This window comes from Conger conger, chromosome 8 (assembly GCF_963514075.1).
Source record: "Conger conger chromosome 8, fConCon1.1, whole genome shotgun sequence".
NCBI classification, from domain to species: Eukaryota; Metazoa; Chordata; class Actinopteri; order Anguilliformes; family Congridae; genus Conger; species Conger conger.
The window spans coordinates 9059619-9086717 of NC_083767.1; the positions used below are offsets into that span (position 1 = coordinate 9059619).

At 41.3% G+C, this 27099-nt stretch overlaps 1 protein-coding gene across 1 annotated transcript; it reads left to right on the forward strand.

Annotated features, from left to right (window-relative positions):
- The first annotated feature begins 614 nt into the window (after positions 1-614).
- On the forward strand, positions 615-26608 carry zdhhc2 (zinc finger DHHC-type palmitoyltransferase 2). The gene is made up of 13 exons (XM_061253244.1): positions 615-741; positions 9496-9522; positions 12064-12158; positions 13026-13146; positions 13754-13823; positions 13921-13953; positions 14708-14828; positions 16523-16655; positions 19794-19920; positions 20368-20460; positions 21026-21141; positions 21869-21938; positions 22339-26608. Exons 1-12 carry the CDS (start codon positions 615-617, stop codon positions 21907-21909), a joined length of 1104 nt encoding a protein of 367 aa, XP_061109228.1. The 3' UTR covers positions 21910-21938; positions 22339-26608.
- Positions 26609-27099: the final 491 nt, after the last annotated feature.

Genomic DNA, 27099 nt, shown 5'->3' on the forward strand with positions numbered 1-27099 from the left:
AAGCTATACAATAATTCATTTTCATTTCATTTTCCTCATATTCAACAAGTATCCTACGCGATAATTCTCAAAACCATATAAACGATTAGATTGATTTGCTGGGCAGTATGATAAGCACGTCTTTACTGTCTGGACGGTGAAAATGTCAGTGTCAGTATTGATAGAAATCACCTCAAAAGAAATGACTGTTCTGAAAACTTATATTGACTGCAGAAATAAAAGATTTTCCGTCGTATTTCACTGGCACGTTGCCCATGGAAAGTGCGTTGGGTTAATACGGTATTTTTCATTTGGTGAATGCTATTTTACTTTCGTTTGTTTTCCCATCGTGGACACATAAATAAAGCACACGGCAAAGCAAGGTTTTGGTCTGCTAGGGGCAGCATCTCACAAGCGTCATGGCAACCTGTCTGTTGAGAAGGGGTGGCGCTGCTTTTTTGCACCACAAACACATTCGCTGCCTGTGTCGGAGGCTGCGGACGGAGGTGGGGAAGCTCGCCAGCCAATGTACTGCGCGCCGCTACTCCCTGGACGCGGTTGGCCGGCACAAATGCAGTGAAGGGGAGGAAAAAAAACTTCTGATTAAGCTCTATTTTATGGTGTCTGTATAGAAGATGGCGCCGTCAGGCTCAGGCCGTATCAAAAGGAGCTGTCAGAGAGTTTTATACTGGATCCCAGTCCTTTTCATTACCATCATAGTGGCTTGGTCCTACTACGCCTATGTTGTTCAGCTCTGCATAGGTAAGACTAATACCACACATCAGTCACGTTGTTGCGCCCGCTTGTGTTGGAATAGCGTGGAATAGTACGAGCTGTCTACGGTCTCCCTGCTGCGCCGTCTGCGTGCTGTTTAGTTGTAGTGATTATTAGCTGTCTAAATTCAGCCTTACGCGTGTGTGCTTTTGGGGAAAGTAGTGTGGCTTATTGCAGTGCATTATTTATTTACGGATAAATTGTATTTGTTCCTCGTAGCATAAGGTGTTAATGAAATCAGCATCTCATTGAATACGACAGACTGTGTAAATTGATTTTTTTTTTCTCAATGAACTGACATGTCATGGCTATTAATTAAATTAAAGGTCCAGGGAAGACAGGGAGCAGAAATGTTGAGTCATAGCAACAGTAGTCGTGTAAACAACTTGCAAAGGTTTTAAGATTTTCTTTCAGGAACAATTGGCGCGTTTAATGACAAAACGCGTAAACGTGGATAGATGTGATATGTCTCACTTCGTTCTCTTAAGTACCTAATGTGACGTTTTATTTTAAGATTATGCGCGTTTTGTGCCTGTTCATGAGAATGGAGGATATTGCCAGTAATAAACCTAAGTGACTGTGAAATATTCATGCAGATGTCTATCCAGTGGCGGTGTATTTCATTACGTATGTTAATTTCCTCGTTACGTAGGTGTAATTGGGAAGTTCGAATATTAGTAATTTCCTGTTTGCAAGTATTCTGTTTGTAAAATGTAACAACCGTTCCGATGGTTCTATGTCTTTAAGTCTGTAATTGACATTGATGGTTAATTGGTTTGATGTGAAATCAAATATGTTTTTCCAAGGGGGTTTTACAGTTCAAGTGTATATTACAATATGGTTGACTAATCCATTCATAGCATAATGTATCAAAGGTGTCCAATTTGATAGCGTCAGTTATCAACCTCATAGTTTTATAGTCCTCTGAGCCTGGCCAGGCTGACTCACCAATGTGAGATCACCCAAATCCTGGAAATGGCCTTGTCTAATCAACCAATAGGCCGCAACAACTTCTAACATGATTTTATTTAAGTATGGGTTCCAGTTAACGATCCATTCAAGCCAACTCCACCTGTTCTGTAATGTAAGAACATAATGCTGGCTAAAATATGCTGGAACAGAAACACAGGAACCGTGGCTTCCCTTTACTTTCGCTGTGGAGGTGAGGTCATCAGGGGACAGGGGATCCCAGCGTATGGGTCGATATATCCCCAGTGTAAGGACGTCATTGGGATGTTCTGTGGAATCGGCTCAGAGCATTATCAGGGGCTGCTGTGTAGTATGTGGATCCATCGCTCTGATTAAAGAGGGCATTGGCCAGTCGGCGCTTTCCGTTGTGAGGAGGTTCCAGATGTAATTGAGATAGACACGGCAGGCAGATAGACTCCGGTCTTCTGTAGCTGAATGGCTACACTTGTCCTTCACTCCTGTTTGGTGCAAGGGCAGTGGTGCCTTGTGAGTATTTCCAGTGCAAGTGACAGTCCAGTATTCTCCAGTAATGTGTGTTTCATAGAGGGTATTATGCATTACTATTAAAACACTGTGTCTGGAGAGAGGCTGCCTATATTGTTGGATCCCAACTGTTAAATATTTAGTATGGATGGATCTCATTGGCAGGCAAATGAATATGTCTCAATTCAAGAGCGGTGTTTTAAAATTTGAGAGCAGTGCTGTGTTTTAAAGTGTTAAATTGTGTTTGAAGCCAATGTGGGATTAATGTGTAATAAAGGGAAAAGAAACAACTCCTCTGAGATTTTCATCTTCTTTCGTGTTGTGTAGTGAGAACCCCGTTAGCAGCTGTTTGGACTCATTAAGGTGTAAGATCACAAATGTGTGATTAGACCATTCTTAATGTTCTAGAATACTGATTTAAAGTCGTTTCCACCAAAAAACAGGTCAAAGGGTTAAACATGGAAGCACTTTTGGGAAATAAGACAGGGGCATGTGCTTGCTGGGTGCTCTGACAGACAGCCAATGAGGTCCTAGATAGTAATCAAAAGCTCTCACCCTTTGTTCAGCAAATCTAATCAGACAGTAAGCTGAAGGCTTGATGTGTGAGAATGAGACCAGAGATAATATGACTGTAAAAATACAAAACATTATGGACAAATAAATGGGTTGCATTAATGTTCTCATTATTTTTGGCAATGGCAATTTAATATATAGTATGCATCAAGCCCAGGGTTTGTTAACTGCAAACAGATTAGGGGCCTTTGTAGAATGTTTTCAATGGAAAATGACCAATATGCTTTCATGAAACATTTAAAAACATTATGTTGGATAAAGATGCTTCTTCTGTCTCTCCTGTGGCTGGGTCTAGTGCCTGCTCTTGAACTTTTACTCAAAGTAAATTATTAATAGTGTAATTATTCTTGAGTGTTTCTGTGCCCATTAAATGTAATTCCCATGCATTTTCACAGCTACAGTAATGTCCATTTGTATACCTATGTTGACAACTTCATATCATTCTTGAAATGATATTGAAATCACATTAGTACTGCACAAGATTAATTCTTTTTTTTTTTGCATATCTAGGTTGCAAATTGAAATCTGATGGAGTTTAATATTTTTTTTAAATGAAACTGGTCCAGAAATAGATTTTGTTATTGCCTGTACAAACCTCAGGCAGCTCTGAGAACATCCTGTAATTGCAAATATCAAAAATGAAAATAGTCAGCACTGCGAGGCATAAAACTGCAAGGCGGGTCTATACTGAGTTATATCGTACATTACACACATCTTTCCGTATTAGACTTAGATTTATGGACAGTCTCAGTACATGGGGAGCAGACAGGTACTAAACGGTGTAAATCAAGTGGAACACGATCGTTTCCTCAACCATGTTGGCTTTGATCAGTTCTGACTAATGGAGGAGAAAAATAATGAATGGCAAATGTGTTCATAGCTGTGAAATGGTCGTTTCATTCTGAGTATAACCATATGTACACCTAACTGAAGCGATTTCTGCAGGGCACTGACCCAGCGATATTAAAGGCCACAATGAATGGCAGGTCTCATTTCATAATTTGTTCTCGATAAAAAAAAAAAAGTTTACAAATATTTTAGTACATTAGTACAGCAATCATTCCACTATGCTGTCGCTGTAGTTTGATAAAGCCTTGAGCTGAATGTGACAACATTGTGGATAATGGCTACAGACTCCAGATAAAAAGAAGCTATTTCTTCTTCTAATTTGGTTTCGGCAATCTAATTTAATGGGTGACATTAGCGCTGGTATTAAAATCACAGCTGTTTCGCTTAGATTTCTTATACTTAAATTATTTATATTCATACATCTTTGTTCCGTTCAGAGCTGCCTGGCCCACGCTCTGATGTTGATCTTGAATGGGATGTGACCCGCGTGAGTGGTAATGGAGAATTCGCCTGCAGGGTATTGCGCTGTAGTAATGTGTCAGATGTGTCACCGGCTATTGGACTCGGAGCACCTACACCAGGCCCCTGGCTATTTCCCAGCCTCCACTGGGCTTCAGTCAGACTGTTTCAGCAGCCATCTTCTTTTTTCTCACTTCGGCTGAAACCGACAACTCCGTCGTTAAACAGTTGGCCATGGTTCCCAAAGGTTAAGAATCTGAAAAATCTCTTTGTGCTGTCTCTGAGCCCGCATTGCACCCACAGTTTTTTTTGGGTCTTTGCTGAAATTCCTTCCCACAGTCCCAGTGTTGTAGCTGAGGCCTGTCGAGAAAAAAGAAGCGTTTGTAGTAAAAGCAGCAGTTGTGCTGGGTGTCTCTCTGGCTCTGAAAATCTTTAACGTATTTTTCTCATCATTGACTTACCCACACGGCTTCTCACAGCTCAAGGGATTCTTTACAACCATTACTGTACACACTCAGGCTCATACACATTACAGTAAACGACTTCATTTAGTGAAATGCGTGGTGCTACATTAACTACTGTTTCCCTCAGCCAGTCAACTAGCGTTCCATAATCATGGAAGTAAGTTAATTTTATCCTGTTCTTACATACAAGGTTTTATTTAGTCTTTAGTTCAGTTTTGCAAACTAATTATGTTGCTTCCATGTCTTTGAATTCGTTTTCTAAAACACAATCATCTCTTTCTTCTCAGCCTTTCAAAATGGTGACCCCTGTTCTGCCCTGCCTCCTCGATTTCAGTCTTACGCGCTTGGCACTGGTGAATTTCCTTTGTGGTGTGGGTGTTTTAGGTGGGCGAGGGGTAATTGACAATGGAGATGCCAATTGTGTTTTCCCCTCTCTTAACAAACAACAAGATGGCAGTCTAAATGACAATTGTTATCCACTTTATTTTAAAGTTATTTCTTCAACCCCAGCTGAAACTTTCCTTTACATTCTGTGATATCTCGGGACTCATTTATTCCGCTGTAGACACAGACAGCTTCCCCCTAGGCTGTAAACGCTGCCTTTGGGAACTGTAGTGCAGCTTCTAGCTGGATTGTCATCCTGCACTAAGATAAGAGTAAGACAGAACGTTTAGTCATATTGTCATAGTGTAAAATTCAGAGGGGATTTAAAATAAGACCTAATCTCCTAAAACCTTTATTATTGATTTGATTTGGCTTGGCTCATTTATTTACACAAAATAAAAGGTAAGAAAACTTCAAATATGTAGGAAATACAAGCAAACAGAATGTGCAGGCAAGGTTACAGAAACCCCATGGGGCTCGTGTCAAGACCTTACCATTCAAATCGATTTAGAACATGACATAATCAACTAGATACATTTAAGATAGATACATTTCTATAATCAGTTTGATGCCCACACACACTCCCTCAGCACCAAGGCAAGCTCTGGAGTGACAGCTGTTTCCCAAGCAAATCCCCACCCACACTTCACCCTGACAGACAGAGACACGCACACACACATGCACACACACACACACACACACATATATATACACACAGATATAGACACACACATGTTGACACACATATAGACAGCCACACACACACACACACACACACACAAACATATAGACGCACAAAGGCACACACACACATATACACACATGCGCACACACACGCAAACACACACATGACACACGCCCACACTCCATCCTCTCTCTGTATCATACCCAGTGTGTGACAGTGAGCTCGTCTAACATGCAGAATAACCCCGTAGAGGAGCACAGACATGAGTGATGAGCGGACTGGTGTACCTGCAGGGCTCAGCTCTGATTGGTTCCTGAGAGCAGGGCTGCAGTGCGTCTTCACACGCTGAGAGGAGAGAGCTTCCCCTCACATTACAGATGACATCCTGTCTGTGTGAATGCTGTCTCTGCTCTGTCTGACCAGTGGAGCCTGGCAGTGAATATCTGCTGTTACTAAAGCTCACCTCTGCACAGGGCCTGTAGGTGACTCCCCCTGTGCTGTAGTTAAAGACTGCTTTTCAAATATTTCCTGCAGACATTTTCTGAACTTTCATGGTAATGATGAGTAAGGAAAGTTTTTTTTTTGGTTTACAAAATAAAGAAGAAGTCCATCAGGTGTTTAAATTTGTGTTATCATACGATGCCCTGTTATAGGATATCACTGTGCATAATTTATGGCACCATTGAACGACAGCACAGTCACATGGTTAGTGTCTCATAAGTGTTTAGATTTAAAGCACACTTGCAATTTTATGAAGAAGAAATAATGAGCATGTGCATTCTTCCGCAGAAATTGCAACGTTTGTTGTGATCATTTAGTGTTGTCATGTATGATGATGAAAAAACATAACCACCCGATATTCTCAGTTATGGTGAGAGACAAGGGGCTTTGGATCCATACTGTGTGTCATACTGACCTGCACCTACAGTCCTTGAGGAGTTACATCTTGTAGAGACCAAAAATCGATTCATTAAAAAACATACGTAGCTAGCAAACTGACCCAAGCAGAAAAGCAAATGTGTGAAATCCTTTAGCATTGCTGACTGGTCCATCTCTCCATTATTCATGTGCATTATGGCTGTTTTATTAAAGATAAATGTCAAAGCAGGCAATGGAACTTTTTTATTAACAGTTAGTGATACATTAGCATGATGCAGAGAGACAGTTGGGCGAATGCCTTCCTCAGCATTCACTAGCAGGGGCCAGGAGTGGAGAGAAAGGGTCCGGCCTCTCAACTGTATTTTAAATAACAAAAAAGAGACCATCTTAGAATACATATGTCAAACTGAGAAGAAGGCGTCGGCTGAAGGTTCTGTTCCCATCGTGACCGCACATCAGTTTAAAATATTTCAGATATTCCAGTGAGTGCTGTCCATTTGAACAGTTTTCCTTTATGGAATTCAGTATTCAGTATTCCTGATAAGTGAGTCCCGATGTCATTGGTTGAGTCCTAATGAGAACTTGAGAAAAATAAAGGTACTTGATCGATTTACTCAGATGGTCATTGCAGCAGAGAAATGCATTTAGTCACAGGTTTTTTGCCCTTGCGATCCTTATTTTCTTTGCTAAGCACCATGTATTGCTTATTGGATATATCTTGACATTTCTATTAGTTCTGAGATGGATTGACAATCTGTCCAGGGTGTATTCCTGCCTCTTGCCCAATGCATGCTGGGAGAGCCTAACCCCCCCCCAATACCCTGACCAGATAATGGCTGGATGGATGTTAGTTAATTTAGGCCACCAGCTCAATTCAACTCAGCCACCAGGTCATGACACCATTTTCTGTTGTCCGATGTCAGTGGCAAAGTCAGCCGATTGCACGAGCAGGAGCAAAGTATATCAGCAAAGTCCAGCCATTAGCAAACTCCATCACCACTGCCTGTGATTCACGACGGTGCCTGACCAAATGATATGGCTAAGAGGTTCGTGTTATAGCGCTGAATGCATTTGTGGATCCGGTGCCTGATGTGAATGGGAAGTTGCAATGGTAGCATCATCTGCACTTAAAAGTTTGCGTAGCGTAAGCCACAATAAAAGCAATCAGAAAACCCATTCCATGAATTTTCACAAGGGCATGTAAGGCTAACACCAATAGGATGTTGGGTAAGCTTTGAGCCTTGCTGCTGAATATGATCAACGGATATCCAAATGGACCTGCTAATGTGTGAGATGTGGACCATTGCCCTCTAAAAATGACTAATTTTGCCTTTTGAGAATCATATGCCATTTCTAAGCCATCGTTTAATGTATTGGAAATAAATGTGAACTACTGCATAGGGATTGAGTGCCTCACACCAGTGGGTGCTTGACCCATTTATTTAACCAAAAGAAAAAAGGATTTTGGGTGCCGTATGTGCTTGCCTTATTCCCCTGATGGTATAATTACACTCATGCCAACCACTATGCCAAAGCTGCTGGGGACTTTAAATTGCCCTGAACCAAGCATTTAGACTCATCCATTTGGTACTAAAAGCCTTTTTTCTTAATGTGTCCACTCTATTCCACAATAGAGCAAGCCTACAGTCTGTGGCTAGGTTAGGTTTAACTGACAATGTGTTGACAGAGCCTCTCTCAACTGACCTGTTCTCTGTGTGCTGTCAGTGTTCTATGAGGGCTGGCAGTGTTCTCTGTGCTGGCAGTGTTCTATGAGGGCTGGCAGTGTTCTCTGTGCTGGCAGTGTTCTCTGTTCTGGCAGTGTTATCTGTGTGCTGGCAGTGTTCTATGAGGGCTTGCAGTGTTCTATGAGGGCTTGCAGTGTTCTCTGTGTGCTGGCAGTGTTCTATGGGGGCTGGCAGTGTTCACTGTGTGCTGGCAGTGTTCTCTGTGTGCTGGCAGTGTTCTATGAGGGCTGGCAGTGTTCTATGAGGGCTGGCAGTGTTCTCTGTGTGCTGGCAGTGTTCTCTGTGCTGGCAGTGTTCTCTGTGTGCTGGCAGTGTTCTATGAGGGCTGGCAGTGTTCTCTGTGTGCTGGCAGTGTTCTCTGTGCTGGCAGTGTTCTCTGTATGCTGACAGCATTCTCTGTGCTGGCTTTGTCCTCTGTGCAGTGTGAGGAGGTGACAGTGCCCTGGGTTTGGCTCATTGATCCATGGAGCTGGTCAGTAGCTCAGCTCCCTCTGGACAGCACAGCAGCTGCTTCTCAATAGCCCCAGTCTTTTTAAAGAAACAGATCTTAAAGAATGTACTCAGCAAAAACAGTGTGTATTTCTTCAGCACACTACGGGTATACATTTTGTCATACTACCTTGTATTCCGGTGTTCTCTGTCACAATTCACATCGACACAATTTTATAATGGCTTCAGGTTTTCTGAGCCATCTGATGGGTTTGGTATAAGGCATATTTTTCAAGGTGTCATGTCGACAAAAGGACTGTAATGGCTCATTCTCTGTATCAAACAATAAAAAATGGAATGAAGAATGAATGCCATGTTATTGCTTGTGCTCTGTAGTTGAGAATGTCGGGTTTCCGCTTCATATCATAGCTTTGAAGTGCGTTTTGTGCGCCATTTTCCGCACTCTGATTCATCACATAGAGAAGGCGGACTGTTGGATGGAAATGTTGACAGGATTCCAGAGAGTGAACAGGTCTAATCAAATTTGTGTATAGATGGGGGATTGTCTGCAGGAGAGAATACATAAACATAAGCAACTGAAGATTTGAGTGGGATGAATATCTTGCATAACAATTACTTCAGGGAGACAGATATTATTTTCATAAGAGCATCTACTTTGCTCATTATGACAGAGCAATATGACAGAATATGACAAACACGGTTTGATATGCAGACAGAAACAAGCCTCCTCAGTTACTCAGCAGACATGGGTAGGAAGGACCCCATTACAGAGATCTAATCACAATTTCCCATTCCTTTTCAGAGTCTGTGGAGAACATCTGGGAAAAAAGTAAGTACTGCACGATAATCTCATGGGTATTAATTATGAGCTTTGTGCAGTCTTTATCCGAAGTGATTTGTTTTGCGTCGCACTTATGCAGATTGTTTATTGCAGAGAAAGGATAGGCCTATAACTGGTAGGGCTGGAGTTTGGGTTCTCAGATCATCACTCTTGCCGATGCAGCGGAGGCCCATATCTCAGCCTCCATTAAGGTCACTGTCCTCAGCCTGCATGGGGGAAGTCAGGCATAGTGAACCCATCTGCTGATCGATAAATCATCCTGTCCGCCAGCGGCAGGGCTCTTATCGGGCCTGTCTGCCTGGGCGGCGGCGGAAAGACCCGGAGAGATCATAAACCTCGCAATATGCAGATATATGACAAACAGGCCCCGGGGGGGACAGGTGTCTTCATGTAATTGTTATGGCGGCCATCTTGTAATTACGTTTGTGCAGGTTTACAGCACGGAGCTGTGCTTCCTCTATCTGTCATTGTAATTGAGAGGAATGGTGTGGACAAGCGTCTGTCTAGCTGCTATGAGGGCACTTTGATCCTCTGCCTTTATTCTCTGTGTTCAGGCCGGCAGCTGGCAGGACTTGTGTTAAGAATGTACTACTATACACACCAAAATGTCATGGGTGGAAATCTGAGCTCTTAAGTCAAATAAACAGGATTCTGCCATCCTGCTGACTCGTCCTAGCCTAGTCTCTCCTGGATGTGCAACTAATTATCCTTCGGTATCTCTGACAGTCTGTCTTCAGATGCTGGGAAAGACAAATCAGCTGTTTTTTTTTGTTTTGTTGTGTTTTTTGCTGGGTGTCAGCATTGAGCTAGCCACACAGTTTCCAGGGCCCTCACACAAAGTGCTGTGACAAGATGCTTCCTGTTTCAGCAGCTTCTCCAGAACTACGTACAGCGTTTATATCCTCAAGGACATCGATACTGTGCGGACAGCTCCCCTGAGCCTTTTGTCTTAGTCAGTTTCTCCCAGTTTGTCCTCCTCATACAAATGAACTACTGCTCTGAAAACAAAGAAGGTTTTGTGGATGAATAATAGATATACCGGTGTTCCATGACCATGACATCATTTCCGTTTTAGAAAGGAAAATACCCAACGTGCTGCAAGCCAGCTAAGAAGAGGAGGATCAAATAGATGCTCTACATCCAGGACAAATAGGCTTCATGAGACTCCTTATCCGCACAACTCCACAGGGATTAGGCTGAAACAAGAGACGGTGGAGCTCACAGAGCTCTGTTTAACGGACGTTTCAACGTCAAACAACGTCTTCCTCAGAGTCAAAAACATTTGCGTTTCCTCATGAAATAATGCCCCTCTTCCGTGCAACCTGATTAGCAAGTGTTACCTGAAGAGATGCATTTAATTTCAAGTGTGACATTATTAAACAACATGTCTCCATTTTCAAGGTGTAAATGTGTCAGTTTATTAATTTTTTCAGTTATTGGACAGACCTAAAAGAAAGACCTCCTTAATTCATGAGGGTACAATACAGTACAATACATTTTGTATTATCTTGCCGGTGTAATTTAATGAGAAGCATTGTTAGTTCCATATTTCAGTCTGTGGGAAGTGTGTAGGTTTTTCCTACAGACTAATCATTATTAAAGTAAGCAGTGGTAGCCAGACTAATACTAGGACTAATACTGCAGAGGCTGAGCAGGTGTGGGCTTGGCTGTTACATGGATGGGAGACCAAGGAGAACTTAGTTGCTGCTGGAAAACGTATTGGTGACTCGTCCCTTTGAACAACATAGAATGCCCAGTGCTCCCGCAAAGTGATGTGGGCACTATGCTGTAGAAGCCACTGTCCTTCTTCTGGCACTGTCACTATGTTCATGGAAGATCCAATGGAAATTTGTGAAAGAGAAGCGATGATAAACTCTCCCTTGCACCCCTACCTCCATGCAGTAACTGCAAAAGAGAGACGAGTTCTCAGTTGACCTACCTTGTTAAATAAAGGTTAAAACAAAGTTGTTGAAACATCTCAAAAAGGAAAAATAAAATAATTTTATATAATGGAAAATGATCAAAGTCTAGCTCTAGGTGTGCATACTCTAACTAGCACAAGAACTGTAGAAGTAAAATGTGCTGTGCCGTGCCGTTAGGAGACATATTTTGGGAAGTGTCTGACAATGCAGTACTAAAGTCATCCAGCAGTTCATTCCACAGCCGCAGAGCCTAGTGAAAGGAATATCAGATTTAGCAAAGGAAAAGAAACGTCTGCCCAAGGTCGACAAGGGCTCTCAGGGGACTGAGGCCGAATGCAGAGTCTGAAGAGCAGGCTTTTCTACCAGCACTCTGCAAGGACAGTTCTCAGGTGAACTAAAGTGAGCCAGCAAGGCAAAGTTTGTGAGAAGTCTGTATTTACATTTTATATAACTCACCATTTTATTATTTCTACTTTTTTTTTTGCTTCTTGTTATTACAGCTAAAGAATTCGAGACACCCAGGGACCCACTCAGTGTGTGCTACTGTGTTATATTTAACCCCAGACAAATGTGGGTTTTGACCTGTCTGTGTCTGTGTTTATTACAGTCGTTTGTCTCCTGGCATATCATATCTTTTTCTTCATGTTTGCCTGGGCCTACTGGCAGACCATTTTCACAAAGCCAATGAATCCACTGAAGGAGGTGAGTATCTGCTAGATGTGCACTGCAATGATACACAGTTCAGAGCAGCTAAACCTGAGGCCTCCAATTCCGGTTAAACGATTCTGGAAACCATTGCGGTTTCAATGGAAATTGAATGACTTTTTTTACACAGAACTGATGGAGGGGTTTCTGCAGTCTCTTTTCATGGCAGCCGATCCAGAATACAGTACTGTTGATAGTCTCGACACATTCAAATTTCATACTTAATCAAAGTTTGTATAATATGTATGTAGCATATGCTTTTCACAAAATGCATTTCTTGCCCCGCAGGTATAAATTTGTACTGTAGTACTGCAGGACAGACACATAGGAAGCAGAAGTAATATTCATGCTTATTGGTTTTCAGTTTTCAATCATGAAAAAGATCAGTCTAATAAAATTAGTTATCTATGTGCTATCTCTGCTAGGGTGGAATTTATTACAGACCAGTGCTGGTATCCTAGCAATAGCAAGGCCATACTTCACTCCTGCTTAAATCTTTAAAACAGGGATAGCTCTAGTCCTGGAAGACTGCAGTGACTGCAGGTTTTTGGGCTTGCTTTTCAAGCAGAAGCAAATATAGGCCTTGGAAACCAGGTGTGTGGGTTTTTCAGCCAATCAATGGCTTAAATTAAGCAGTTAAATTAAGCGCATGAAAAACTAGCGGAAATAGTGGTCCTTTGGGATTGCTGTTTGAGATCACTGCCCAAAAGTATTTCTTGAATCAGCTATAAATCTTCTGAAAGATTCAAATGTGATATACTGTACAATATAATGTGCTTTCTGGAATGGGTTTACTTTACCGTTTTAGAAAATTGTGCTGGGTGTACTGTTGTGTTTGTTTTGTTTCTTCTGTGTTCTCTGTAGTTCCACCTGTCATATGTCGACAAAGAAGTGCTGGAGAGAGAAGACAGAGGAGAATCGCAGCAGGAGATTTTGAGAAGAATAGCTAAGGATTTACCCATCTACACCAGGACAATGTCTGGAGGTGCGTGTGAACAGGACGCTTATTTACTTTCAGTCTGATTACAGTAGGACTTTTCGGTAGACCTCGGATCTCAAACTCCAGTCCTGGAGGGCAAAGTATTTTCTGCTTTTCTTCCAATCAGCAGCACCTTGGAAACAAACAAGGTATGTTGACTCTTTAGGCAACGAGTGACTTGAATTAAGTACTCAAGCTCCAAATAAACCCCAAGCCAGCTAACACAATGGTCCTCCAGGACTGGAGTCTGACACCTGATTTAGATGGTAATCATAATCTCAATGATTTGTTTTTGTTTCCTGGAGGTACTTAATAAAATATTTTTGAAAAGAAACAAGAATGAAATTAGCACTTTGAACCTGATGAGGTATGATGAGAACATATTTTTAATCGAGTAAATAACCAACCTAAAACAAGCTCAATCGCTCCACCCAAGAGGCAGACAGGTATAAACAGGTTTACAGTAATCTTTGTGAAACACACAGGTCATGAGAATCCATACAGACTATTATCTTTTATTGGAGTTTGTTTTATGGCAGGCTCTGCTGTGCAGAGTCTGGCCTTGCTCTCGTGTTGTGCTTGTAGCGAGCACTTTCTCACTGCCTTTTTACAGCTATTCGTTTTTGTGACCGCTGTCAGCTGGTGAAGCCAGATCGATGTCATCATTGTTCAGTCTGCGATAAGTATGACTTGCACTTGATTAATTTAGATTTTCTTATTAACCTTTACGACGGAGTGCAGCAACTGCAGCCTAATTAAACCCCCTGGTGATTTTTACAGGTGCATCTTAAAGATGGATCATCACTGTCCCTGGTATGTCGCCCATCGTTTAATTACATTTAGATCATGCTCAACCTCTTTTTTACTGTGAGAGGTGCAGATTTGCTGTGGTTTCCTAGTAACAAGAGAACACAGAAACTACATTGTATGATATTGATATACTGAACAGAATGTTTTTGTCAAATGGCAGCAAATGAGATGACATTGAAGCTAAGTGTATCTATAATATTGGTGTGTTTGCACGAGTGCTGTACTGTACAGTATACTGGATGCATCTCATCAAACACTTTGGTCTTTTTCCTGTAGAGTAAATACCATCACTGTAAACTGGCCTGTAGTTGTCCACATGATTGAGAGAATTTCTTATTGCAATAATAACTACAACAGTAGTAATTCCCTGCAAAGGAAGCACTCGTGTGGTATATCCTGTTTCCTGTATCAGAGCCTAGTGACTGAATCCAGCTAAAGACAGTCTGCCAGAAGACTGTACAGAAATAGCATTATTTCTGTTATCTCTATATAGGTGGTAGGTGAGCACCGACCAGGAGCGAGAGGGGGAGACAGTGTAATAATATGCGTATCAGGACCTGAATTTACTAAAGTGAGGCAGGTCAGGTTTCATTTGAAATGGTCCCAGTAGATATTTATTGCATTACATAGGCCGTGGTCGGAGCAAAGCATATTAACAGACCTTACAGTACAAGCAGAGTTTGTTTAATGCTGGTGAAATATTGTAATTTATTATTCGCATAATGAAATATGCCGTCTTGTTCTGTGTTTTTTCCAGGGTAAACAACTGTGTGGGCTTCTCCAACTACAAGTTCTTCATGCTTTTCCTGCTGTATTCTCTGCTGTACTGCCTCTTCATTGCTGCTACAGACTTACAGTACTTCATTAAATTCTGGACCGTGAGTTTGTTTTTAGATCTTAATGCTAATTGTCACATTCTTTATGCAGTGTCGAGGAATAATTTAGTTCAGAATAGTTCAGGCCTACGCAGACTTAAATCTTGGCTTTATTACATGATCATGGAGAGAAGTACAAGCACTTGTAATTCTCTGAAACCTTTTAAGTTTTCACCCATCTTTATACCTGGACAGAAGAAGAAAAAACACGCAGGACTCCTGTGATATATTACTTTGCTGGGGAAGGGAGCTTTGGGGGGGGGGCACTCTTCCAAACAAAAAAGGAGTCACTGAGAGCAATAAACCATTAGGTACAATTACACTGTGCTTTAAACTGGAGTTTAAACTGCAGGTTTAAACCTCTAGACCACAGATCTGCATGCCAACTGGAGCAGATTTGGACTAAGATTTAGCTATTCCAGTTGAAATCTGTGATCAGATCTGTGGTCTGGAGGTTTAAACTCCAGCTAAGCACACTGCAATTGACCCTTAGTGTTTAGCAGAGGATGTAGGGGCCTCCAGTTCACCTCATTTTGCATTTTTATTTCTCTACATGCAGTATCAGACAAAATAGGATTACTGACTTTTCAGTTAAGCCTTTCAAATAGGGTTCATCTGAATGAATTCACTTGACAGTGTATGGACCAATCTGGTCAAAGGTAATGTTGCCGTACATGCATCTCAGAGAACAGGTGGCAGCGCCCTTAGCCAATCAGTGACATTGTATTTGATAGGCCCTTAATGCTGGCTGTCAATGTGGAGAGCTCAGCTGAAGTACATGTATGTGGTTTTTGGAGTATGTGCTTTGTACAGCTAGCGTGCTTTGGATAAAATTGAACAGCTTAACGAGGATTCACTGCAGCTGAAGTGTGTTTAATGAGGAAGCTATCTTCCAGAACATTTCTGGCTAGGAAATCAATACAGAATAGTAATAAGGATATCAAGTGAGTTGATATCCACATTTTTAGTTATAATATCAGAAAAATCATGCTCCCGTCCAATTAGTGTTCCGATTTGAACACTTCATAAATTGCTCAGAGAATATTTTTATGTAAAAATGACTGAACAGGCCTGGAGGGAATACTATGTGCATTGACTCTCTTCCACTATGTGTCTTTGTTGAGATAGTGTATGCCAACATTTTACAGTGAAATTAATTTGATTCCAGACCAGCAACAAATATAAATATACCATATACCACTATACCCTATAACACTATGGAGGGACTAATTATAACAGCCAGTATGCGTGATGATGGCTGGATGAATGATGGCATTGAAATTAATTTTAAAAAAAGATAAAGTAAAAAAAGAGCTCTGTGGGAAGTGTACAGATGCAGCAATTATGGTATACTGTGTGCTGCTTAGAGCTGCAAAGTTAGTTGGTTTCTTCATAGGTGTGAAAGCCTCCTGACTGCATTACTGTCTGACTGTGTGAAGATTTTCTCTGTGCTTGTAAGAATATAGTGTGTGACTGTTTGTGGGGAAACTATCCTTTTTTCCTATGCATGTGACTGTGTCTTGTGTGTGTGTGTATGTGTATGAAAGTACCCTGTGACAACGTCTCCCATATGTGTGAAAATATCCTCTGTGCCTGTCTCTTTGCTCTGTGTTATACGGTCTCTGTTTGTGAAACTGTTCCCTGTATTTGTTGTCCGTGTGTAAAGGGTTGTCTCCTCTGTGTGATTGACTCCTCAGAACGGCCTGCCTGACACCCAGGCTAAATTTCACATCATGTTCCTGTTCTTTGCGGCCTCCATGTTCTCGGTCAGCCTGTCTTCTCTGTTCGGGTACCACTGCTGGCTGGTCGGCAAGAACAGATCCACTCTGGGTGAGCCTTTCTCTCCCACCCCCTGCTGACTGAGCTGTGTCATTACTGTCTCTGTGAACTGCCTGGAGCTGTAGCCATGCAGTGATAGTCCCTACTCTGACCGCAGCAGTCAAAACGGTAAATTTCTTCACTGTACTCTCACTGTAATTACTGGAAAAGTGCCATTTTTGATTGTCTTATTTAATGTTCAGTAATTAGTTGCTACTCTGTATAATTAGCTACCTAGATTAACCACAATTAATTTTATTTAGCTTAGTGGGTTACTAGGGAGTTATGTTAGCTCAGTTAATGGAGTGAATAAAGTGAAATAAAATTGAGTGGACAATCAAAAAATTAAAAGCTTTAAAATGGTCTGCATGGTTCACCAGTTTAGTCTGCTTTATTAGTTTGGTGTATGAACCATTATATTTGCACTGTGTGTAACCATGTTATTGCTGTGTAAATTATTATGTATAATGATGCTGCATGTTGATTTCGTATCACTACCCTTTAATGTTACGGGCTTATTTCAATAGCAGTAACAGTCCAGAGATCCTCTAACATTGGCCACGGGATGTGTGTAGACTGCGAGGCCTGTTTGAATTGAGCGTGTTCTCGTACGACGGCGCCAGGGTGAAATGTGAGCGAGCCTCCGGTCGCATGATTGGATCGCCGTCTCCTCGGACGAGCTTTCACGAGCCGAGGCAGGGCGTCACGCGCGACTGCACGCAGTCAAACGGGCTGTTCTCCGCACGAGAATCCCTGTGGCACTTCCATCCGCCTGTCTGCTGTCAAGATGAGCCTAGCAAGTGAAAACAGGAAATGTTATGAGTTATGTGTTAGTGCTCTTTTTTTATGTATGCAACAATATCGTATTATTACATGGGGATAATTCCCTAATAGCCAACGGGGGGGGGGGGGAAATAAATGGAAAGAACACAAACTGCCGATGGCTAAAGCTGAAGTCGGCTGGAAAACGGATTTTACTCTTTGAGTAAAATATCTGCCGTGATTTCTGTTGTAATGAATGAAATGTGATGCAACTTATTGGAATACTTTTTGAGTGGAAGAGCATCAGATGTAATCTCTACTCACATTTCATATCATTTAATTTATAGTATAACAGCTGACTGAATTAATCACTTTCCTAATTAAATAGTTAAAATATGGGAGAATTATTTAAAGCTTCTGTGGATTCGTCCCTATATGGCATATTAATGCCCTCTTTATGGAGGCTGTCACTGTGCATGCACAGTGCCGATCCTTGTCTTGTTTCGGACTGGATTATCCAGGTACAGGGTTACAGTGTCACAAAGGAGCGCAGAGCAGTAAGCTGCTTAGTAATTGGACGATAACCGGTGCGCAGCTAGGACAGCTGATGGGAGAGAACAGGTACACCTGAATGCACAATTAGCAGACTGCGGAATGTCTTCCACAGGAAGAGGGCTTCGGGAAGCAGAATAATTACTCACAATAATAATGTCAATGTAATGATTTTGGGCTGCTGATATCAGTTGATTCCTCGTCACTTGTTCCTCCTCACAAGCCTGACTTTTTATTTTATCTTAGAAATTGTTTTCCTACACTTTATTTTGGGTGCTTTGCATATTCAAAGGAAAGATAGGCTCTCACTTTCGGAACTGCGCAGAAGCATTTCTTATAGATCTTAAAAACAGCAGAATAAGTTAAGATTGCTTTACCATATAGTCAAAAGTACACAATAAGTGAACTCCATTATATTAGTCTGAAGATAGCAGATGCTGTTAGCTACTTCCTCATTGTGTGCGTGGGCACTCATTTTTGTAGATAATGTTTTTCTCCACAGCATCTGTTTTCTCCAACAAGAACACATTACAGGCAATCTCTTAATATGTAACAAAACATTCCAGTTTTCCAGGTGGCCAGTACAAATGGTTCCTTGTAGTTATGAAATAGTGAGAGAACTTGTTTCTTTTTTTATACATTATTAAAGGTACAATAGGTAATTTTGGACTTGTAACAGTTAAGAGAGGAATTGCAGCAACAAATACGCTCAAACCACAACACTGTTTATCCCACTCCTTCTCTGTGAACGCATTGAAGTTGAAACGCCATTGGCTGTGCCAATTAGAACCAATTTTCAACCAACTTGAATTATTGTACAGCTATAGAATGTTTTGGTAGAGTGCCGGCCCGTCAACTGCATATTTTGAAACCCGTTTTTACGGACTATAAACACAGGTAGAGGGCAAGTCAACATGTCATTGAGCCTTTTTCAATGATAGGAAGGGATTCACGTTGGTTTTGTAACAATATTTGAACACAGAAATCTTACCTATTGTACCTTTAAATAAAGGCATACAGTATATACAGTTCTGGAAAAAATGTCCACATTTAAAAAACCAAAAAGAATCATTCTTTGGTTATTCTGCCAATATTGATTGTTAAACCCTTCCTCAGCGAAGACATTAATATTTGTATGTTTAAACTTGTTTAGTTTGCATTATTCAATGGGTAACAACATTTTTCATTTGAATATCAAAAGCTTTTGTACAGACACATGAAAACTGATGTGGTCTCTTTTTTTCCAGAACTGTAGATAATGTAATGGAAGATTAATGGTCACACAATGGTATTTTTGCAGTGAAATAAAATAATAATGACCATATGTCCCCTTGAAAAACACAGCACAGTTCACCAATGCATTCAATTTCTTTGTTGTGCTTGTAAACATGACAGACTGCATTTGTGCTCCACTTCTAGCTAACAACCTTCGAACAACAACCGAGTCCGAGAAATGAGAGATGGTTGTTGAGTTCACTGTCAAGACTCGATATCTCACAAATTGGAGGTTTCGGTTGACAGAAACAGGATAGAAACAGTTTGTCTGATAAGATTATTTTTAACTGAAGCATACAATTATATTCTGAACATGTTGCTTCATTAACTGATGCATTTTGCAAAGACCATCATTACTGTATACTGTGACACTAATTAGCTAAGCTAAGGTCAGCCCCTCATCAGCTGAGCCAGCAGGATAGTCAGGATTGTATATAGCTGTTAGTACAAGGCCGTACATAGTGATCCAGTGTGGGTCTGTGTGCTGAGTGAGATCAGTGTTTTATTATGCACATCTCTGACTGCAGCAGAGGAAGATCAGTCTTTTATCTCCGATTGCAGAGGCCTTCCGGGCTCCCGCCTTCAGACACGGAGCAGATAAAAATGGCTTCAGCCTGGGCTTCAGCAAGAACTTCAGACAAGTCTTTGGCGAGGAGAAGAAGTTCTGGCCCCTGCCCATTTTCTCCAGGTAGAACGACCACTCGCTCATAGTCTACAGCAGGGCTGCCCAACCCTGTTCCTGGGGACCTACCGTCCTGTAGGTTTTCACTCCAACCCTAACAAAGCAAGCCTCATTCGAGAGCAGGGCTGGCCTACACTGTTCCTGGAGATGTACCATCCTGCAAATTAGTAGAATCAAATTAGAACCAAATTAGGATTGAAATGAAAACCTACAGCACGGTAGATCTGCAGGAAGAGGGTTGGGCAGCCCTGGTTTACAGCACATACACAGACAGTATGTGGCTTTCCATCCAGTGGAAACAAGCATATCTTTTAGAAATAAATAATAACCAGCTGGCAGCGATGGAGGACCCTGTCAGTCCCCAGAGCTGGAGCTTTACACATCATCTGAGGAAAATGCAGAAGAAGAGTTGGAACTGAGCCTCCTCTCTTGTCTTTTGCGCTTGGAACGCAGTCAGGGTGACGGCTGCTCCTTTCCTGCCTGCCTCGTGAACCAGGACCCAGAGCAGCCGCCAGCTCCGGGCGGATACAACCCGCCAAACAAGACGTGAGTCACCTCTTACTCAGCCTGTCTTCCCAACAGGGGTGACTGCACTACGTCAATGCTGAGGGCCAGTGTGCCCTGAGCCATACTGGAGGCTGCCAGCAATGCAAACAGCACTGTTAATTCACCTGAAGTGTAAATGAGGCTCCTAAAATGCGCATCGTCTGCATTCAAAATTGGATGAATGACTTGACTTTTTCCTCTTTGGTATGCAAAATCATTACATCATGAATCTTTGAATCTTGAATCTTTGACATACAGGAGACAACATATCAATCTGTTAGTTTTTTATTTTTATTTTGGTTCACTGAAATTGTTTCACTAAGAACCTAGTTTATAGATACATACGTGTAGGTACATATAGGACATACTAAAGGACAAATAGGACATACTATTTGCCCAGGACAGCCATGTCAAGTCATAACAGACAGGGTAGCATGTAGCGTGTCTTGTGTGCTTGCCTGCTGTTGTGTAGGTATACTGCATGTGGAACACGTAATTTGCCCAGGTCAGTTATACCCGATTAGCAGACAGGATAGCGTGTAGCGTGTGCTTGTGTGTTGGGCAGTGCTGGAGAACCGAATGCATTCCCAGCGAAGCCACTGAGAGAGTCCCAGAGCCGGCTGCTGCACAGCGGACCGCCCTGGCCGGAGAGCGAAGGGGTCGGAGACAAGGACACGCAAGGTGAGAGACGACGAGGCACTTCGGTTTACACGCAGACGATCCGCGACTCGAGCAGAGGGCTGGCACGGGCTGTGGCATCAGCCTAGCTCTGCCTGGGACAAATACAGTCCTTTAGCATCTGTCCTGGAACATGTGATGGACAAATACAGTCCTTTAGCATCTGTCCTGGAACATGTGATGGACAAATACAGTCCTTTAGCATCTGTCCTGGAACATGTGATGGACAAATACAGTCCTTTAGCTTCTGTCCTGGAACATGTGATGGACAAATACAGTCCTTTAGCATCTGTCCTGGAACATGTGATGGACAAATACAGTCCTTTAGCATCTGTCCTGGAACATGTGATGGACAAATACAGTTCTATAGCACCTTTCCTGGAACATGTGATGGATAAACTAGTCATAACTAGATCTCAGCACCCTCCCATGTGACCAACATTTTTCAGATCACAAATAATGTGATCTTAAATAATAATATCAAATAATGTTAATAATGTCAAATAATATCAAACTGTATTTCATATTTTATAATGGGTAACAATCCTCATGCTCTGAAAAAAAGTTTTCAGTGAATATCACAGTTAATCCCCCAACAGTGTTGTACGCACTAAATATTATGTAGGCCACTTGTATTAATAACTTCAGCTGCTACAAAAATGATCACCTTAAGAAACTATTTGAAAGGCAAATGAAGAGATTTACATCATCGTTTTGTTTATTCTTTTAGGCACAAGCAACCCGGGAATGACTGTAGAAAATGAGACTTAAAGTTAAAGGATTTACATACAAAAGTAAAGGTTGGTAACTAATCTGACTTACATTTAAATATGTTTATATAATGTTATTAAAATGTTACTTTGTCCTGCATTACTTGTAATATCACCATGTGTCTGTTTGATAAGTTAAACTCATTGAAATAGCATTTTCAGCAGTAATGCTATGAATGGGCCAAGTCTCGTCTGGAGATACTGCCACCTGCTGGTTGGGTACTACTACTGTAATACAGCCTATAACTAACTAACTCTAACTAAGCAGGATAAATGATTGATCACCCAACGACATTAAAAATGGTTTATTGTATTTTTTTATGTTTGAAATTACTGTCTACAGTAAAGATTGGTGCCCACACTGGATGAATCCTCTAGTGCAAGTCACTACTTTTCATTTCTGATTTTGATTTCTTTCCCCCTGTTGCAGGGTTGGATGGTCCCTCTCTGTTTTCTACAGGTCTGGCCTGCATATTCTGATTGAGCTCAGTGGGGCCTTGATTAAGAAGTTGTGGGTGTGCTGTCTTAGCCAAACCCCATTATCCACCTCATGACTCAAAACCAAAACGGTGCAGTCCATTACCCTGTGAAGAAAGAGCTGATTTTTCTATCGATAACGTGTATTTATGAAAACATGGGAACCTGAGAAATATGGAATTATACTTGATCACGTCGAAAAATACCCAGCCGTTTTGTGGCCCAAAAACTATGTGAAGTTAAGCAGAGTTACAATGACAAAGCAGCATTCCAAGTATTCATACTGTTTTTAAAGTTTGTATCTGAAAAAAGCACAGCAAGAAAGTAAAAATATATATATATATTTGAGTGTCTGCTGCTGTAACGTGGATATAAGGTGATAGCTTTGAGAATGTACCTTTACCTTTTTCTTACCAAAAGAGCTCTGAAGTTGAGTGTTTGACCTGTGGAACATTGAATAACTCCCATTAATACGCTTCTTATTAAGGTTTCCAAGTTTTACTTTTTGTGCCTTTGTCTATGATTTGCCTTTGAGTATAGAAAAATACATACAAATATTGCAAAGAGAACCTTTCACATTGAAGTTATCACTATATCTGAGTCTTATTTGGACCAACAATTTAAAGAGTTACAGTATTTGTCAGAAAAATAAAATATACTTAAGATAACTGTACAGTTGACCGTAAGTTATGCATTCTGTGACTACTGAGGTGTACATAATGCAGTTGGGATGCTTTTATACGGCATGCCAAAAGATACCTAAAAAACATTTTGTATGAGTATAAGACTTGAATGAAAGTTAAATCGGTAATAAACAGCACTTTTTTACAGCACTTTCTCAATGCTGTATTTATCAGTATATGCAGTACTGTGTGACATACAGGCTTTGATCTCGTCAGTGAGCATTAACGCTTTGAAGGGATACCCACAGGCACACAATGCTGTGAACTATAAGGGCTGCGTTATGATTTATGTATTTGAATGAAATAAGGTGGCAGTATGAAATAGGATGTCGGTATCTCAGAGGTTAGAATCTCTCACTGCAAATCTATACGTCACTTTAGCCTCTAAACCTCCTCTGCAGTGGCTGAGTTATGTCAAATTTAGAAATAAAGTGCAATGCCATGAAATGTGAAGGATAGAATGAAAACACCCACCCACAAGACTGTGATTGATGGATTAGCTGTCTAACGCACCGGGCCAAGGGGGACAAAGAACCATCTAAATGAGAAAAATACATTTTTTGCATTTAGATTTCCTCGTGTTTTTCTTTTCTTGACACAATCCCCCTCTATACTTCCGTGAGGGATATCAGCAGCCCAGGTTTAAACCTGATGTCAGAGATTTATCACAGTTCATCAGTGTGCTTTTTGTCAACAATGGTCAGTTTAAAAGTGAAGAATGAAATAGGGTTCATTCTTTGCAGTAAAGTTAGGGCAAAGAAATACATTAGTACACTGAAGGGTAGCATGCTAACTGATACACTAGCCTCATTCTTATTATTGTGCACTGCAACAAATTATTCCTTTCCACTTTTGTACACCGCTGCCCATTTGACAGATGAAATGGGTATAAAGGGGAATTGCGCTCCTGGGTCTTCCTTCCAATGGATGAAAAGCGGTTTTCAGTTTGAAACACGGTCAGAAATATGTTGAAATCAATACAAATGCGATTCTAAGCTCGCCCACAGCAATCCTCCGAATCCGATCAAGTCAGAGGCTCCTCCTGCTTAGCCCTTTGTGGTTAGAGTTTGTAACTCAGCCGATCTTGTATTGGGTTTCCTGTCAACCTCTATTCCTCATGACCCTAGTGGTTTAAGGTTTCAAGGTCAAAGGTCATTAAAATAAAATAATAATTTTAGAATCTGAATTGGTCATTTATGTGTTCTTTTCCCCCCTTGGGTCCCTTGTCTCCCCAATCTATAACTGCCAACTGTGCCTCTCAAACTGCTGCCGTGCCAACCACACCTAGAACAAGAGGTAGCATCTGACGCTACCCCACTCCTGCAGCTAATGCAGCGGTAGCCTGAGTAACCCCAGTGTCTGACGCTAACCCACTCCTGCAGCTAATGAAGCGGTAGCCTGAGTAACCCCAGTGTCTGACGCTAACCCACTCCTGCAGCTAATGCAGCAGTAGCCTGAGTAACCCCACGCTAACCCACTCCTGCAGCTAATGCAGCAGTAGCCTGAGTTACCCCAGCGTCTGACGCTAACCCACTCCTGCAGCTAATGCAGCGGTAGCCTGAGTAACCCCAGTGTCTGACGCTAACCCACTCCTGCAGCTAATGCAGCGTTAGCCTGAGTAACCCCACGCTAACCCACTCCTGCGGCTAATGCAGCGTTAGCCTGAGTAACCCCATCTATGCTCATTTACATCTGTGTGCTATGCAGACAGATGGAGGCTAAGACCCACATCAGAGCCTCCTTCCTTGGTTACCTGCATACAGTATGTTCAGAATTTCAGCCCAGGTTCCTGTCACCTTCCTCTCACACACGGCCGAAGCACTGTCATCTGACGACTGTTACCAAACCTGCAGCACGTTGTGACTCATGTTTCATCTCAAGAAAATGCTGTTCATTTCCCTTATGTGATCTCATTTTCTTTCGGGAAGAACGGCCTTGTGTGATTCAGTTTTATGAAGTCATCTTTTTTTATTTATTTTTTATTACTGCCAGGAAATGTTGAATGAAATCACCTGGTACTTAAGGGGAAAAAAATACCAATGGATACAGGGAACTGTGCCTGTATGACAAATCCACCATTCCTACAGCCCTGTAAGAACGATATACACTCAGTGAGCACTTAGGTATTTATGAGACATAAGTCTTCTGCTGCTGTAGCCTGTCCACTTAAGAGGTTTGACACATTGTTTGTTCAGAGATGCTCTTCTGCATACCACTGTTGTAATGTGTGGTTATTTGCGTTACTGTTACGTTCCTGTCAGCATCGAACAGTCTGGCCCTTCTCTGACTACTCATTAACAACGCATTTCTGCCTGCAGAACTGCTGCTCACTGGATGTTTTTTGTTTTTCGCAGCATTCTCTGCAAACTCTAGAGATGTGTTATGGGCGCAAATCCCAGGAGATCAGCAGTTTCTGAGGCAGAAATCGCACAAATAAGTAGGCGTGCAGGTGTTCCCAATAAAGTGCTCAGTGAGTGTACACCTCCCAGTAAATGGGTAATCCGGCGCACGTGTAGGAGGTCAATCCTCTATGCATTTCATGTAGCAATTTCACGCGCAGTAGTTTAGTGGGGAGGAGGGTTTAGAAAACTGCCTTCGATTTGCCACTATATTTTAATGGTCGGGGCTGGATCATGATTTAAGATCACGATGGGAGTGGCTTGCCTCATATAGTTCACTGTAAGGGCAGCAGTCCTGCTGTTGTTCCAGTGACAGCCTAATGCCGAAGAGCATGATACAACATCTAAGACCGAGTCCATTTCAGCATGAATGCAAAAGTATTGGGACAGTCTTTGCCAATTGCTTGTTTTTCAACCAATAGGGAAACGTTGACTCATGAAATGGCATTGTGAAGTAGCTGAATATGAAAAGTAATTAAATAAATAGACATTCTGAATTTAGCCTTAAAAAAAAAAACATTTTGTAGAAATACAAACATCATTAGTACAAACAACCAATCTGACAACTGTTCCAATATAATGAATTTAAGTGTTTGCAATGACAGATTTTTTATTTTATTTTATTTTTTTATTCTAAGCATACCTGAAAGTGTGGCTCCAAGCAGAAGTTAGATATGCTAATTTCATATATGTGCATTTGGGGCTTTAAGGTGTCATGGTAACAACTGACAGAATAGGCTGAGGGACTGTCAGAGAAAAGCAGAAAAAATTGAATACAATTATTTCAGTGTTGCTCCACCATTATATAAAAATGTAAACAAAAAATGAACACTGGGGATTTAAAAGCCCAAAACGTTTGTATTTGAAAGTTTACTAATGTACAGCATAAATGTAACTGGTGAAATTAATTGGCGTTTTGTCGACTGGGAATGCTGCATTTTATCTCTATGAAATGTATGTCTTACAGTGTATGCTTTTAATCGATGCAACCCATGTATTATGTAAACAGTATAGCATATATATATTTTTATATTAATTTGCTGGCGATATGGAATATGCTTATCTCTTTGAATACGATGTGAATACTGTGTAAAATGTGAATGCTGCGTCAAGATAATAAATAAAGTTTGCGTTAAAAACTTTTTGTTTTCACCAGGCTTCTTCAATAGACCATGTGTGAAAAAAAAAAATAAAGATTCCTTCCGAGTTGGTACAGACCAGAGGTTCTCAACAGGGGCCCAGGACCTCAGGGAGCTGCCAGGGGGGCCTTGAGATGATGGGAAATTACTGAAATCTTCTGTCACAAAACATCCGCCTACGAGTAATTATTCAGCTAAATAAATAACACAATGCAAGCAATTCATAGTACATAAAATATAATAACCTTTTTCCTTTCTGTAGGTGTCCCACTCTCATATGTTTGCTATGAATGAGGAAGAGGAATACTTTTTGCTTTGTAAATATTTGGAGATTTCTACAATGGCATTTTTAGAATCGCTGTATAGGGTTGAATGGAATAAGCTTGACCAACTACATTGGAGTGAGTATAGATGCAGTGGTGATGAGGACAGGCAGACAGGTTATCATGTCTCCAATGTTGAGGGGGCTCTGGAATATTCCATGGACACAGGG

Excerpts from the sequence above, each read along its gene's own strand:
- zdhhc2 (XM_061253244.1), top strand. The coding sequence starts at position 615 with ATGGCGCCGTCAGGCTCAGGCCGTATCAAAAGGAGCTGTCAGAGAGTT. Across the intron at positions 13,954-14,707 it reads ATGGATCATCACTGTCCCTG|GGTAAACAACTGTGTGGGCT; the intron begins GTATGTCGCCCA and ends TGTTTTTTCCAG. Across the intron at positions 14,829-16,522 it reads ACTTCATTAAATTCTGGACC|AACGGCCTGCCTGACACCCA; the intron begins GTGAGTTTGTTT and ends TTGACTCCTCAG.